Raw genomic sequence first — 15,537 nt, forward strand, 5'->3', positions numbered from 1 at the left:
TCTTAATGGTGTGGAAAGCAACAGTCTAAATTTGTTGGTATAATTGGCAGGATGGAATAAAAGTGGACAAACGTGGCACAAATAGATGCCATTCTATATTTCAGAGCACAGGCTGTGTGAAAGACCCTCTTTATTTTGCAAAAATGTTATGCCCTCAACAAAACCTGAATATAGAAGAATTATGGAAAAAAATGATATTGGAATTCTTATTTGAATAATCAATAATGCTGTGACAATGCAGTACTATACACTAACATTGTTTACTTTGAATCCTAATCCTATCCCTCATAAATATTCCTCAGGAATGATAGCCAATGTTATTTGCAGTTTAACTAGTGTTCAGCCATAGTCCATTATGGTTGAGAAACTAATTTGTATTTAGTGAATTCTTTCTGTTCTTTTTCAGATTGTATGCACCCTGAAGGAATTTAATCAGTATAGGCAGTACCTAACCAGCATTAAAATAGACTTTGAAAGGAAATATGCACAAGAACAGGTGTGTTTTATGTTTTTAAACCAAAGTTGTTTTGTGAACATGCTGGAAAAAGGAAAATAACTATATCTATTTTGATTCACAAGCGACTACTTGCAAAGCAATTACTGAATCTTCAAGATCAAGGTCTTGCGCAGGGAATAAACCTTTCTGACCTACAAGAATGGCTCACAAACGAATCCAAGAAAAATATAAGCAAAAAGGCTCTGAGAGACAGGTAAAATAACTTGTATAGTTTCTTTTTTGACTGCAGAATACTCTTTGAAGCATTCAGAACAAGCCGAATTTCTGCGACATATTGTGTCCAGTAAAACAGACTCCACCTGCCCTTACATTATTTTGACGTACAGAACTGTTGGTGACGACTTGATAGGATTATACTGCATCTAGTACTTAAGTTGATGCTCTTTTTTTTCTGAGGTAGTAATATTTATCATTATTTTAAATTACTGATTCGTGTGAAGAACAAGTGGGAAGGAATGATGAAGGGGACTAGAGTTGCAAAAGAGGGTGTCTTGGAAAGAAGGAAGAGGTAGAGCAAAGGAAGGAGCGGAAGTACAGACAGAGATGGTTGGAGACAGTGATTGAGATTGGGGAGCAAAGGTATGGAAATTCTCCAGTGGAAGCTGGAAAACATCTATTTGGAAACGATTTCAGAATATCACTTCCATGTGGATGTAATTCAATTAGTCTTGACTTCTTTGAGGAAAGAATGTCACACATGAATGTCACTTCATGCCCACATGATCTGGTGGTAGATGGGTAAATAAATAGCCTGTTTCGCCCAGATACTGTGAACAAATACATTTAAAGAAAGGGAGGATGGAGAGAGGTGGTGGGGTGAGTGTTCTATAGTATCTTTTTCACTCTGAACTGAATTTACAATTCCATATACTCTCCATCATGGGTGGCACAGTGGCTAGCACTGTTGTCTCACAGTGCCAGGGACCTGGGTTCAATTCTGGCCTCAAGTGACTAGTTATGAGGGGAGGTTAGATAAACTTGGTTTGTTCTCACTGGAGCGTCGGAGGTTGAGGGGCGACCTGATACAAGTCTTGAAAATTATGAGGGGTATGGACAGAATGGATTGCCAGAAGCTTTTTCCCAGGGTGGAAGAGTCAATTACTAAGGGACATAGGTTTAAGATGGGAGGAGCAAAGATGTGCGAGGGAAGTTTTTACACAGAGGGTAGCGGTTGCCTGGAAGTCAATGGTGGTGGAAGTAGGTACAATAGTGACGTTTAAGGGGTGTCTTGACAAATACATGATTAGGATGAGAATATAGGGTAACGGACCCCGGAAGTGGAGAAAGTTAGACGGGCAGCATGGTTGGTGCAGGCTTGGAGGACCGAAGGGCCTGTTCCTGTGCTGTACTTTTCTTTGCATGTCTGTGGAGTTTCTCCCCACGTTTGCGTGGGTTTCCCCCCATATCCAAAGATGTGCAGATTAGGCGGATTGGTTGCGCTAAATTTCACCTTGGAATGTTAGGTGAGGTTACAGGGATAGGGTATGGAGGTGGGCCTAACTAGGGTGCTCTTTCCAAGGGTTGGTGCAGACTTGATGGCCGGAATGACCTCTTTCTGCACTGTAGGGATTCTATGAAGAATTTTACCATCCTGTGGGTGGTGTGAATGGAGGCAGCAGCATGTAAAGTAGCAGGAAACAATGTTTGAACAGCTTGCCAATACAGTCCTGTCCACCATGGTAAATTCCTGAGCGGCTGGCAGGAGGGGTGCTGAGGTGCAGATTGGCGGTGCGCTTTATGCTTATTTGCATAATTAAGCACCCTGTTAGCACAAGACCAAGATGCTTATTTGCAATGCCATCACTGTATGGCAACAGAGTCAGTACAGGATAGAATCTCTGCTCTGCAGGAGGCCATTCGGCCCATTGAGTCTGCGCCAACCCTTGGAAAGAGCACTCTATTTAAACCCATGCCTCCATCCTATCCCAGTAACTCCACCTAACCTTTTGGACACTATGGGCAATTTAGTATGACCAATCCACATCTTTGGACTGTGGAGGGGAAACCGGAGCACCCGCAAATAACCCATGCACACATGGGGAGAAAGTGCAAACGCTACACAGACCGCCACCTGAGGCAGGAATTAATCTGGGTCCCTGGAGCAGAGAGGCAGCAATGCTAACCACTGTGTCACCCCGAGTCTGGACAGCTTGTACACGCCAAGAAAAATGGCTCAATCTATGGCACCGCCTCGGAATCACATGGAAAGACAAAGCCGCAAATGGAGCAGTCCTTTCTAGGATCAATGCACTGAGCAAGCTAGTACTAATCATGTAAATGAGACTTTGCTGGCTTGAGCACGTGCACAGAAATAAAGGTAGCTGCATCTCAAGGATCATAGAATTTACAGTGCAGAAGGAGGCCATTCGGCCCATCGAGTCTGCACCCGCTCTTGGAAAGAGCACCCTACCCAAGGTCCACACCTCCTCCCTATCCACATAACCCAGTAACCCCACCCAACACAAAGGGCAAACTATGGGTAATTTAGCATAGCCAATCCATCTAACCCGCACATCTTTGGACTGGGAGGAAACCGGAGCACCCGGAGGAAACCCACGCACACACGGGGAGAATGTGCAGACTCCGCACAGACAGTGACCCAAGCCAGGAATCGAACCTGGGACCCTGGAGCTGTGAAGCAATTGTGCTATCCACAATGCTACCGTGCTGCCCAATATGTTATATGGAGAGGTAGACCATACTAAGAGACCAGCAAGACATACAAAGCTCTGGTACAAGGATGCTGGCAAAACACCTCCAATAATTCGGAGCAGGGGTATGTCGATCAGCCCTTTAAGCCTCATTCAGTAAGATCGTGGCTAATTTGATTGTTGTCTCAACTCTACTTTCCTTTGTGCCTCCTACAACTCTTGACTCCCTTGACATGAAAGCCCTCAACAGCAATCAGGACAAGTAGGAAACTCTTGCTGACAATGGTGCAAATGGAATCACCAGGGTCTGGATTCTCCGCTGTCGGAATTCTCTGTTGTGCCGGCAACGCACCCACGCCTGGGGATTTCACAACGGCATTGGACTGCCCACGATAGAAAACTCCATTGGCCGGCTGGCGAGACGGAGAATCCCGCCGCTAGCGGGGAAACCCCGCACCAGAAACTAGTGTGGCGGGACGGAGAATCCCGCCCCAGTTGTGGGCATAAATTTGTTACTATGATAACCTGAGATCTGAAGCTCCAAAGCGGATACCAGCCCTCTATACAAGACATCATTGAGACCATCCTGCCCCTTAGGCAAGGGACAATTTGTGCATGGCATATGTGCTAGGATCAGCTTATTCAACCATCAAAAGAATTGCAGCAGGTGATCACATCTAACCTCACCAAAGATCTAAAGCTGCATTCCCATCCTCTCTTGCAGATGGGAGCATGCCAAACAGATTGCTGCCATTAAATGAGGCTCCAATATTTTGCTGGCAGTGGAGTTCCCCCTGCCCTGTGGAAAGGTGCCAGTCTCTTGGATGCAACCTCTCTGCGATGGCCTGGGGATGCCATCGGAGCCCTACTATACCCTGCAGAAGGGCGTGGATAGGGAAGCCCGAGAGATTTTTTCCCTTCAATTGACGGGGTCCTTTGCCCTTGGGTATCACTTCTTTATGCAACCTGTCTCCAATGCTTGAGGTCTTCTGCCTGTTGCAGGTGGGATGAAAGGAGGCAGGAGCAAAGGCAGGCTGAGCTGGTATTCAAAATTTGGTGTGGCCTTAGACATTTTCACTGCTTTCTTTTGAGGTTTGTGTATATAGTTTGTACCTTTTAGGACATTTGAATCTTGTAACATCTCTTGAGCTCCAACCATTTGGCACCGTCAGTATTTCTGCAAATGGATCTCGTCTATTCAGCAGAGAGTAGGAAGTACCTCTTCTGAGGGGGAAGATAGGGGCCCAAGAGAGAGGCTTAGGTGGTTGCAAGTATCACCCTGGAGGAGAGGCACAGGCACTTGGTGCTCAGGGGCAGCAGGAAGGACAAGTAGGACATCCCCACAGAACAAGCCACTATCCAGCTGCCATGGTGTACATCCACAAGTGCCAAGGCTGTTCACAGCTCCAGTTTGCCTCGGTGGATGGTTGCCGGGTAACAAAGGGGATCACTTGAAAAGATGGCCGATGACGCCACTCAGGCACCCGGGGACAGAGGCAAAGGGAAGATACAATCGATGCCATGCTTACATAAGGGCAGTAATGGCAAGGACAACAAGTCAGCTAAAAATAAGGATCCAATGCTTAGACTGTATATTATTTCTTATGTCCTAATAAAGCACGTAGTCTTCCAGTTGAAGTAAATGCTTTATTGAGTAAATTTGTTCTCTCTCCAGAGCTTATACCAGATGTTACATGTGAGTTGTCTGTCTGTGTCCTGCTCGCTAGCTGCCGTTCTTGTGAAGAGTGGGATCCTGGATCCCGTCCGTCTGTTTTATACTTCTCTAGTGCTCCCTCTAGTGATTACTTAGTTGTAGTGTATTTACATTAACCCCTTGTATACATGCAGATGTGTAGATCACTACAGACTGCTCTGGGGGCCCCCTGCAATATCCACCAGAGCAAATATCACTCATTATAATTGTCTGTTGTGCTCTGCATAATATTGCTCTTTCTATGGGACCACTGGACCAGGAAGACAGTGAGGCAGGTGCATTTGCTTCAGAGTAATCCAATGATGACTTAGATGCAGATTCCAGGCAGGCAAATGCTGAAGACGAAGAGGCTGAAATGAAGAACCTTCTGGGAAGCAGGGACTGATTTATATATGTGATATTTACAGAAAAACAAGCCAACTGTGCAAACTTATTTCTGTGCTCACTGTGCCTTAAGCTTATATTTGTGGGTCTTGGTGCCATTAGTCATATCACGCAGTTGCTGTCCAGGATATGCAGCCAGTGTGAGTGATATCAATGGCATCACACTGGCTTAATAATTAGTGAATCATTGAAACCAAAGAGAAAATTCTGGAAAATCTCAGGCCTGGCAGCATCTGTAGGGAGAGAAAAGAGCTAACGTTTCGAGTTCAGGTGACCCTTTATCATCTGGATTTGAAACGTTAGCTCTTTTCTCTCCCTACAGATGCTGTCAGATCTGCTGAGATTTTCCAGCATTTTCTCTTTGGTTTCAGATTCCAGCTTCCGCAGTAATTTGCTTTTATCCAGTGAATCATTGAACACTGTTTCTCAGATGTTCCTATGAGGGATGAGACGATACTGTATTCTTTTCACTCCGCCTGTCTCATTTCAACCGACTGGGTTCGTGCCTTCCTCAGAGACTGCAGCCCCTCCGAGACTGCAGGACCTTCCTCCTCACTTGCATTTGAGCTCCAGGATTCCCAGCTCATGGCTCCTGAGGATTGCCAGATTCACCACCTCACAACCAGTGGCAGATCTCTCGCCGTTTTTCTGGCTACAATTTTCCTGTAACTGCAAAGCTCTTTTAAGTACTCAACTCCCTACGTCCAACATCATACTATGCTGTCCCCTATCTATCTTCATCCACGTGAACCATGTGGATGTTCCCAACCCCTTTGCACACCTGATCTTCTGATGGACCCAGGGCTTCTGATCTTCTTTCCAACCTTAAAATGCACGGGCAGAAGTGTGTTCCGAGACTCCCTTACTCCTACACCCATGAGTGCAACTAAGAATGAGCACCCTTCCTCTGTTCTCCACACTGGTCTTTGCCGAGTGCAGAAGATCATTGAACCCTTTCCATCAATGTATTCATGTACTTCGGACCAGGCTATGCCTGCTGACCTCAGCTGCCACCACTGCCCAAGCTTTCTTAGTGGGGTGGGCTGGCCTCCTCCTGCACCGGATGTCCCTTCTGGCAGTCACTGCCCCCACAAGACCATATGGACAGTCAACTGAGAATTAGGGGGCTTGCTGCCCACCGAAAGGGTCTTCCTGCTTGGAGTGGGTGCTGCTGCTGCCATGGTGCAGGCCTCCCTCTGCCTTCTCTGATGCCTTCAGTGGTCTCTGGCAGCTGCCTTCAATTGTCCCACTGAGCCACCATTAGACTCTGCACCCGCCACACTCCCATTGGTCTTGCAGACCCTATCTGGACGTGTTTCACGCTGACCACTCAAGTGGCCAGCGAGTGTAAAATCGCATTCTTTCATTGATCTAGGGCGGATCTGGGAAATGCGGCCACTTCCAGTACTGCTCGCTGTACGCATACTTCACACACAAAACCCTCGCCCAAGGGTTCAAGCCTCACTCCAACAGCACATAATTTAGGTTGATACCTCAGCATAGCACTGAGTGAATAGCTGTGAGTGCTGCATTGTCAGAGCTGCTGTCTTATGAATGGAAAGTTAAACTAATGCCTTGTCTGCTTGCTTGGGCAAACATAAAATCCCATGACACTTCTGAAGAAATTACGTAATTTCCCCTGGTGTAAGGCAATAGAAATCCCTTGAGAGACATAATCCAACAGATTAATTGGTCATTTATCTCATTACTATTTGCAGAACCTTGCTATGCAGAAATTGGTGGTCATGAGTTTTGTACATTGCAACAGTAGTAACTACACTTAAGAATGTAATTTACTAGCTGTGAAATACTTTGGGAATGTCTTGAGTTAATAATTGCTGCATTACGTTTTTTATCTTAATGTGTCTATCTTTTCCCAAAGGTATTTCAACATGATTCAAACAGAAGAAAAGATCAAAAACTTGATAAAAGAGCAAAAATGTTGTGCTGTTTTGGCAGACTCAAGCAAAGATAGTCAGAAGGCTAAAGAATTGGTACACCAAATTCAGCAAGAGGTGTGCAGAGAAAAAAAATCCATGTTTCTAAACTTGCTTTAAAGATATAAAGAGAATATCTACTGGATCAAAATATACCCTGATATTTTTGGCAGCATGAGGTGGAATCCCTTTCAAATATGTAACCAGCTCTCTTTTGAAACCTACGGAACCTACCTCCACCATTCTCCCAGGCTGCGCATTCCAAATATCAACAACTCTTGAGGAAAGAAGTTTCTCTTCATCTCACTCTTAGCTCTCTTGCTGACCATTTTGAAATTGTGACCCCTCGTCACTGATATACCAACTAGTGGAAATAGAATACCCTGTCAAAATTGTTCATAATCTTGAACACCTCAATAAGGTCACCTCTTAAATCTTTTCTGCTCCAAGGAGAACAAGCCCAATTGCTCCAATCTTTCTGTGTATCTAAAATTCCTCATTCCTAGTGTTATGGGCCAGGGTTTAGAGAATCCCAAAGTGTATCATGGAGTTCACCTGACCCACAACTTTTAATAGATTGTGGTATGGGGAGCACACAGCCCACTCTACAGGTGTGGTAGAGCAGAAATGGAAACGTATTTTTTCAAAACAAAACAATGTTTATTCTATGAACTCAAGTTAACCTTTTTAAAACATACAGTGAACATCTTAGCAACCATCAATTCAAATACAACCCCCAAAGAATACAATTCCCGAGACACTACACATGTAGTGTCTCCCACCCCTGCTCCTCTTCTAACCAAAATAAAAAGACTCAGTGCTGTGAGCAGGTAAGCTATTTACTTTCCTTTTTCTTTTCTTTTTTACTGGGAGACTAAGTAAAGGTGATGGCAGCTAGGGCAGTGGAATGTTCCTCCTGCAGAATGTTCGAGAGACCACTGGTGTCCTTGCTGACTTCACCTGTGGGAAGTGCAGCCATCTCCAGCTCCTCACAGACCGTGTTCGGGAACTGGAGCTGAAGCTGGATGAACTGAGGATCATTCGGGAAGCTGAGGGGGTGATAGATAGAAGCTACAGGGGCATAATTAGACCTGAGAACAAAGGTAGCTGGGTAACAGTTAGAGGTGGGAAGAGGAGGAAGCAGTCAGTGCAGGGATTCCCTGTGGTTGTTCCTCTCAACAATAAGTATACCGCTTTGGATACCGTTAGGGGTGATTACCTAGCAGGGTTAGAAGTGACCGGGTCTCTGGCACGAGGTCCGGCTCTGGGGCTCAGAAGGGAAGAGGGCGGATTAGGAGAGCACTAGTTAGAGGGGACTCAATAGAGGTACAGACAGGCGGTTCTGTGGGCACGGACGAGACTCTCAGATGGTTTGCTGCCTCCCGGGTGCCAGGGTCCATGACGTCTCGGATCGTATCTTCAGGATCCTTAAGGGGGAGGGGGAGCAGCCAGAAGTCGTGGTGCACATTGGTACCAACGACGTAGGTAGGAAAAGGGGCGTGGATGTAATAAACGAGTTTAGGGAGTTAGGCTAGAAGTTAAAAGCCAGGGCAGACAGAATTGTCATCTCTGGTTTGTTGCCAGTGCCACGTGATCGCGAGGCTAGGAATAGGAGAGAGTGCAGTTGAAAATGTGGCTGCAGGAACGGTGTAGGAGGGAGGGCTTCAGGTATTTGGATAATTGGAACACATTCTGGGGAAGATGGGACCTGTACAAGCAAGACGGGTTGCATCCGAACCAGACGGGCACCAATATCCTGGGAGGGAGGTTTTCTAGTACTCTTCGGGAGGGTTTAAACTAATTTGGCAGTGGAATTGGAACCGGATTATAGTCCAGCAACGAAGGTAGCCGATGTTCAGGACGTCAAAGCGTGTAGTGAGGTGGTGGGGAAGGTAACGCTGACAAAGGAGAGTACTTGCAGGCACGGAGATGGGTTGAAGTGTGTATATTTCAACGCAAGAAGCATCAGGAATAAGGTGGGTGAACTTAAGGCATGGATCGGTACTTGGGACTACGATGTGGTGGCCATCACGGAAACGTGGATAGAAGAGGGGCAGAAATGGTTGTTGGAGCTTCCTGGTTATAGATGTTTCAATAAGATTAGGGAGGGTGGTAAAAGAGGTGGTGGGGTTGCATTGTTAATTAGAGATAGTATAACAGCTACAGAAAAGCAGTTCGAGGAGGATCTGCTTACTGAGGTAGTGTGGGTTGAAGTCAGAAATAGGAAAGGAGCAGTCACCTTGTTGGAAGTTTTCTATAGGCCCCCCAATAGCAGCACAGATGTGGAGGAACAGATTGGGAAACAGATTTTGGAAAGGTGCAGAAGTCACAGGGTAGTAGTCATGGCTGACTTCAACTTCCCAAATATTGAGTGGAAACTCTTTAGATCAAATAGTTTGGATGAGGTGGTGTTTGTGCAGTGTGTCCAGGAAGCTTTTCTAACACAGTATATAGATTGTCCGACCAGAGGGGAGGCCATATTGGATTTGGTATTTGGTAATAAACCAGGGCAAGTGATAGATTTGTTAGTGGGGGAGCATTTTGGAGATAGTGACCGCAATTCTGTGACTTTCACTTTAGTAATGGAGAGGGATAGGTGCGTGCAACAGGGCAAGGTTTACAATTGGGGGAAGGCTAAATACAATGCTGTCAGACAAGAACTGAAGTGCATAAATTGGGAACATAGGCTGTCAGGGAAGGGCACAATTGAAATGTGGAACTTGTTCAAGGAACAGATACTACGTGTCTTTGATATGTATGTCCCTGTCAGGCATGGAAAAGATGGTCAAGTGAGGGAACCATGGTTGACAAGAGAGGTTGAATGTCTTGTTAAGAGGAAGAAGGATACTTGTGTAAGGCTGAGGAAACAAGGTTCAGACAGGGCGCTGGAGGGATACAAGAAAGCCAGGAGGGAACTGAAGAAAGGGATGAGGAGAGCATAGAGAGGGCATGAAAAATCTTTGGCGAGTAGGATCAAGGAAAACCCCAGGTCTTTTACATATATGTGAGAAATATGAGAATGACTAGAGCGAGGGTAGGTCCGATCAAGGACAGAAGTGGGAGATTGTGTATTGAGTCTGAAGAGATAGGAGAGGTCTTGAACAAGTACTTTTCTTCAGTATTTACGAATGAGAGGGGCCATATTGTTGGAGAGGACAGTGTGAAACAGACTGGTCAGCTTGAGGAGATACTTGTTAGGAAGGAAGATGTGTTGGGTATTTTGAAAAACGTGAGGATAGACGGGTCCCCCAGGCTTGACGGGATATATCCAAGGATTCTATGGGGAAGCAAGAGATGAAATTGCAGAGCCGTTGGCAATGATCTTTTTGTCCTCACCGTCAACAGGGGTGGTACCAGGGGATTGGAAAGTGACGAATGTCGTGCCCCTGTTCAAAAAAGGGAATAGGGATAACCCTGGGAATTACAGGCCAGTTAGTCTTACTTCGGTGGTAGGCAAAGTAATGGAAAGGGTACTGAGGGATAGGATTTCTGAGCACCTGGAAAGACACTGCTTGATTAGGGATAGTCAGCACAGATTTGTGAGGGGTAGGTCTTGCCTCAAGTCTTATTGAATTCTTTGAGGAGGTGACCAAGCACATGGATGAAAGTAAAGCAGTGGATGTAGTGTACATGGATTTTAGTAAGGCATTTGATAAGGTTCCCCATGGTAGGCTTATGCAGAAAGTAAGGAGACATGGGATAGTGGGAAATTTGGCCAATTGGATAACGAACTGGCTAACCGATAGAAGCAGAGAGTGGTGGTGGATGGTAAATATTCAGCCTGGAGTCCAGTTACCAGTGGCATACCGCAGGGATCAGTTCTGGGTCCTCTACTGTTTGTGATTTTCATTAACTTGACAAAAGCTCGATTTTCAGCAATGACTTGAATGAGGGAGTTGAAGGGTGGGTCAGTAAATTTGCAGACGAACGAAGATTGGTGGAGTTGTGGATAGTGAGGTGGGCTGTTGTCGGCTGCAAAGTGACATAGATAGGATGTAGAGCTGGGCTGAGAAGTGGCAGGTGGAGTTTAACCCTGAAAAGTGTGAGGTCCATTTTGGAAGGACAAATATGAATGCGGAATACAGGGTTAACGGTAGGGTTCTTGGCAATATGGAGGAGCGAAAGATCTTGGGGTCTATGTTCATAGATCTTTGAAAGTTGCCACTCAAGTGGATAGAGCTCTGAAGAAGGCCTATGGTGTGCTAGCGTTCATTAGCGGAGGGATTGAATTTAAGAGCCGTGAGGTGATGATGCAACTGTACGAAACCTTGGTAAGGCCAAGTACTGTGTGCAGTTCTGGTCGCCTCATTTTAGGAAGGATGTGGAAGCTTTGGAAAAGATGCAAAGGAGATTTACCAGGATGTTGCCTGGAGTGGAGAGTAGGTCTTACGAGGAAAGGTTGAGGGTGCTAGGCCTTTTCTCATTCGAATGGAGAAGGATGAGGGGCGACTTGATAGAAGTTTATAAGATGATCAGGGGAATAGATAGAGTAGACAGTCAGAGACTTTTTCCCCAGGTGGAACAAACCATTACAAGGGGACATAAATTTAAGGTGAATGGTGGAAGATATAGGGGGGATGTCAGAGGTAGGTTCTTTACCCAGAGAGTAGTGGGGGCATGGAATGCACTGTCTGTGGAAGTAGTTGAGTCGGAAACATTAGGGACCTTCAAGCGGCTATTGGATAGGTACATGGATTACGGTAGAATGATGGGGTGTAGATTAATTTGTTCTTAATCTAGGACAAACGTTCCGCACAAAATCGTGGGCCGAAGGGCCTGTTCTGTGCTGTATTTTTCTATGTTCTAACACTAAGTAATCCTTAATAACTTCCCAAACAACATCCAGAAGACAAAAGAAACACCTTTTAACAGAAGCACATTAGTTTTACATTCACTACTTAGAACATTTATAATTCTGAATTCACCAAATGATCAAGAGATAGTCTTTTCATGGCAGAGAGATCAACAGTACACCTGCTCTGTCTGGCTTCAGCTCCAACACTGAAAACAAAACTAAAACACGCCCTGCAGCAAACGGCCTAAAACAAAAATAAAAAGCTGACAGACAGCCCAACTCCACCCACACTCTGACTTTACTGCAATCGTAAACACCCATTTCTTAAAGGTACTCTCACTACAGATATTTATGTACACCCCCATTTATAAACACCCATTTCTTAAAGGTACTCTCACATGACACCTAGTATCATTCTGGTAAATCTCACCTGCACTCTAGGGTGCATCCTTTAACATCCTTAAATAAGGTGCCCAGAACTGAACAAAATACCAAATGTGGTCTGACAAATGATTTGTCGTGATATAACATCACTTCCCTGATTTTATACTCTATGCCTCTATTTATAAACCCAAAGATCCTATAAGCCTTCTTAACTGTTTCAACTTGTCTGCCCACCTTCAGATAATTATGACTTGAACCCCTAGGCCCCTCTGCTCCGATACTCCCCTCAAATATGTACCATTGAGCCTGTATTGTCTTCCCATGTTCTTCTACCAAATACATGACCTCACATTTCGTTGCATTGAAGTTCATCTGCCAGATGTCTGCCCATTTGGCCTACCTGTCAATGTACCTCTGAAGTCGCTCAGCGTCATCCTCGCAATTCACTATTCCCCCTAGCTTAGTATCATCTGCAAATTTAGAGATTTTGCCATCGACAAATAACAAATCAGAAAAAATAAGGGTCCCAACCAACACTGAGCCCTGAGAACACCACTTTCAACTTGCCTCCAGTCTGAGAAATGCCCATCTATACCTACCCTGTGTTTCCTATCTCTTAGCCAACTTCTTTTTTTTTTTTACAAATATTTTATTGAAAATTTTTGGTCAACCAACACAGTACATTGTGCATCCTTTACACAATATTATAACAACACAAATAACAATGACCTATTTTATAAACAAAAAAAAAATGAATAAATAATAAATAACAAAAATGAAAACTAACCCTAATTGGCAACTGCCTTATCACAAGTAACACTCTCCAAAAATATAATTTAACAGTCCAATATATAATTATCTGTAGCAACAACCTATACATATTATACAGTATATATTAACAACCCTGAGAGTCCTTCTGGTTCCTCCTCCCCCCGATCCTGGGCTGCTGCTGCTGCCTTCTTTTTTCCATTCCATCTATCTTTCTGCGAGGTATTCGACGAACGGTTGCCACCGCCTGGTGAACCCTTGAGCCGACCCCCTTAGAACGAACTTAATCCGCTCTAGCTTTATAAGCCCTGCCATGTCATTTATCCAGGTCTCCACCCCCGGGGGCTTGGCTTCTTTCCACATTAACAATATCCTGCGCCGGGCTACTAGGGACACAAAGGCCAAAACATCGGCCTCTCTCGCCTCCTGCACTCCCGGCTCCTGTGCAACCCCAAATATAGCCAACCCCCAGCTTGGTTCGACCCGGACCCCCACTACTTTTGAAAGCACCTTTGTCACCCCCATCCAAAACCCCTGTAGTGCCGGGCATGACCAAAACATATGGGTATGATTCGCTGGGCTTCTCGAGCACCTCGCACACCTATCCTCCACCCCAAAAAATTTACTGAGCCGTGCTCCAGTCATATGCGCCCTGTGTAATACCTTAAACTGAATCAGGCTTAGCCTGGCACACGAGGACGGCGAGTTTACCCTGCTTAGGGCATCTGCCCACAGCCCCTCCTCGATCTCCTCCCCAGCTCTTCTTCCCATTTCCCTTTTAGTTCTTCTACCATAGTCTCCCCTTCGTCCCTCATTTCCCTATATATATCTGACACCTTACCATCCCCCACTCATGTCTTTGAGATCACTCTGTCCTGCACCTCTTGTGTCGGGAGCTGCGGGAATTCCCTCACCTGTTGCCTCGCAAAAGCCCTCAGTTGCATATACCTGAATGCATTCCCTTGGGGCAACCCATATTTCTCGGTCAGCGGTCCCAGACTCGCGAACTTCCCATCCACAAACAGATTTTTCAGTTGTGTTATTCCTGCTCTTTGCCACATTCCATATCCCCCATCCATTCCCCCCGGGGCAAACCTATGGTTGTTTCTTATCGGGGACCCCCCCAAGGCTCCAGTCTTTCCCCTATGCCGTCTCCACTGTCCCCAAATCTTCAGTGTAGCCACCACCACCGGGCTTGTGGTGTAGTTCCTCGGTGAGAACGGCAATGGGGCTGTCACCATAGCCTGTAGGCTAGTCCCCCTACAGGACGCCCTCTCTAATCTCTTCCACGCTGCTCCCTCCTCCTCTCCCATCCACTTACTCACCATTGAAGTATTAGCGGCCCAATAATACTCACTTAGGCTCGGTAGTGCCAGCCCCCCCCCCTATCCCTGCTACGCTGTAAGAATCCCTTCCTCACTCTCGGGGCCTTCCCGGCCCACACAAAACCCATGATGCTCTTTTCAATCCTTTTAAAAAAAGCCTTCGTGATCACCACCGGGAGGCACTGAAACACAAAGAGGAATCTCGGGAGGACCACCATCTTAACCGCCTGCACCCTCCCTGCCAGTGACAGGGATACCATATCCCTTCTCTTGAAATCCTCCTCCATTTGTTCCACCAACCGCGTTAAATTTAACCTATGCAATGTGCCCCAATTCTTGGCTATCTGGATCCCCAGGTAACGAAAGTCCCTTGTTACCTTCCTCAACGGTAGGTCCTCTATTTCTCTACTCTGCTCCCCTGGATGCACCACAAACAACTCACTTTTCCCCATGTTCAATTTATACCCTGAAAAATCCCCAAACTCCCCAAGTATCCGCATTATTTCTGGCATCCCCTCCGCCGGGTCTGCCACGTATAGTAGCAAATCGTCCGCATACAAAGATACCCGGTGTTCTTCTCCTCCTCTAAGTACTCCCCTCCACTTCTTGGAACCCCTCAACGCTATCGCCAGGGGCTCAATCGCCAGTGCAAACAATAATGGGGACAGAGGGCATCCCTGCCTTGTCCCTCTATGGAGCCGAAAATATGCAGATCCCCGTCCATTCGTGACCACGCTCGCCATCGGGGCCCTATACAACAGCTGCACCCATCTAACATACCCCTCTCCAAAACCAAATCTCCTCAACACCTCCCACAAATAATCCCACTCCACTCTATCAAATGCTTTCTCGGCATCCATCGCCACTACTATCTCCGTTTCCCCCTCTGGTGGGGCCATCATCATTACCCCTAACAGCCTCCGTATATTCGTGTTCAGCTGTCTCCCCTTCACAAACCCAGTTTGGTCCTCGTGGACCACCCCCGGGACACATTCCTCTATTCTCATTGCCACTACCTTGGCCAGGATCTTGGCATCTACATTTAGGAGGGAAATAGGTCTA

General features: G+C 46.0%; 1 protein-coding gene across 1 annotated transcript in view; it reads left to right on the forward strand.

Annotated features, from left to right (window-relative positions):
* The window catches only part of LOC140421029 (uncharacterized), a 278,045-nt gene that overhangs the window by 28,464 nt on the left and 234,044 nt on the right, over positions 1–15,537 (forward strand). The window contains exons 4-6 of the mRNA XM_072505325.1: positions 407–496; positions 580–710; positions 7,149–7,281. Coding sequence (XP_072361426.1) covers positions 407–496; positions 580–710; positions 7,149–7,281 — 354 coding nt within the window. The remainder of the gene's footprint in view (positions 1–406; positions 497–579; positions 711–7,148; positions 7,282–15,537) is intronic.

The sequence above is a fragment of the Scyliorhinus torazame genome, chromosome 5, assembly GCF_047496885.1.
Source record: "Scyliorhinus torazame isolate Kashiwa2021f chromosome 5, sScyTor2.1, whole genome shotgun sequence".
Lineage (NCBI taxonomy): Eukaryota > Metazoa > Chordata > Chondrichthyes > Carcharhiniformes > Scyliorhinidae > Scyliorhinus > Scyliorhinus torazame.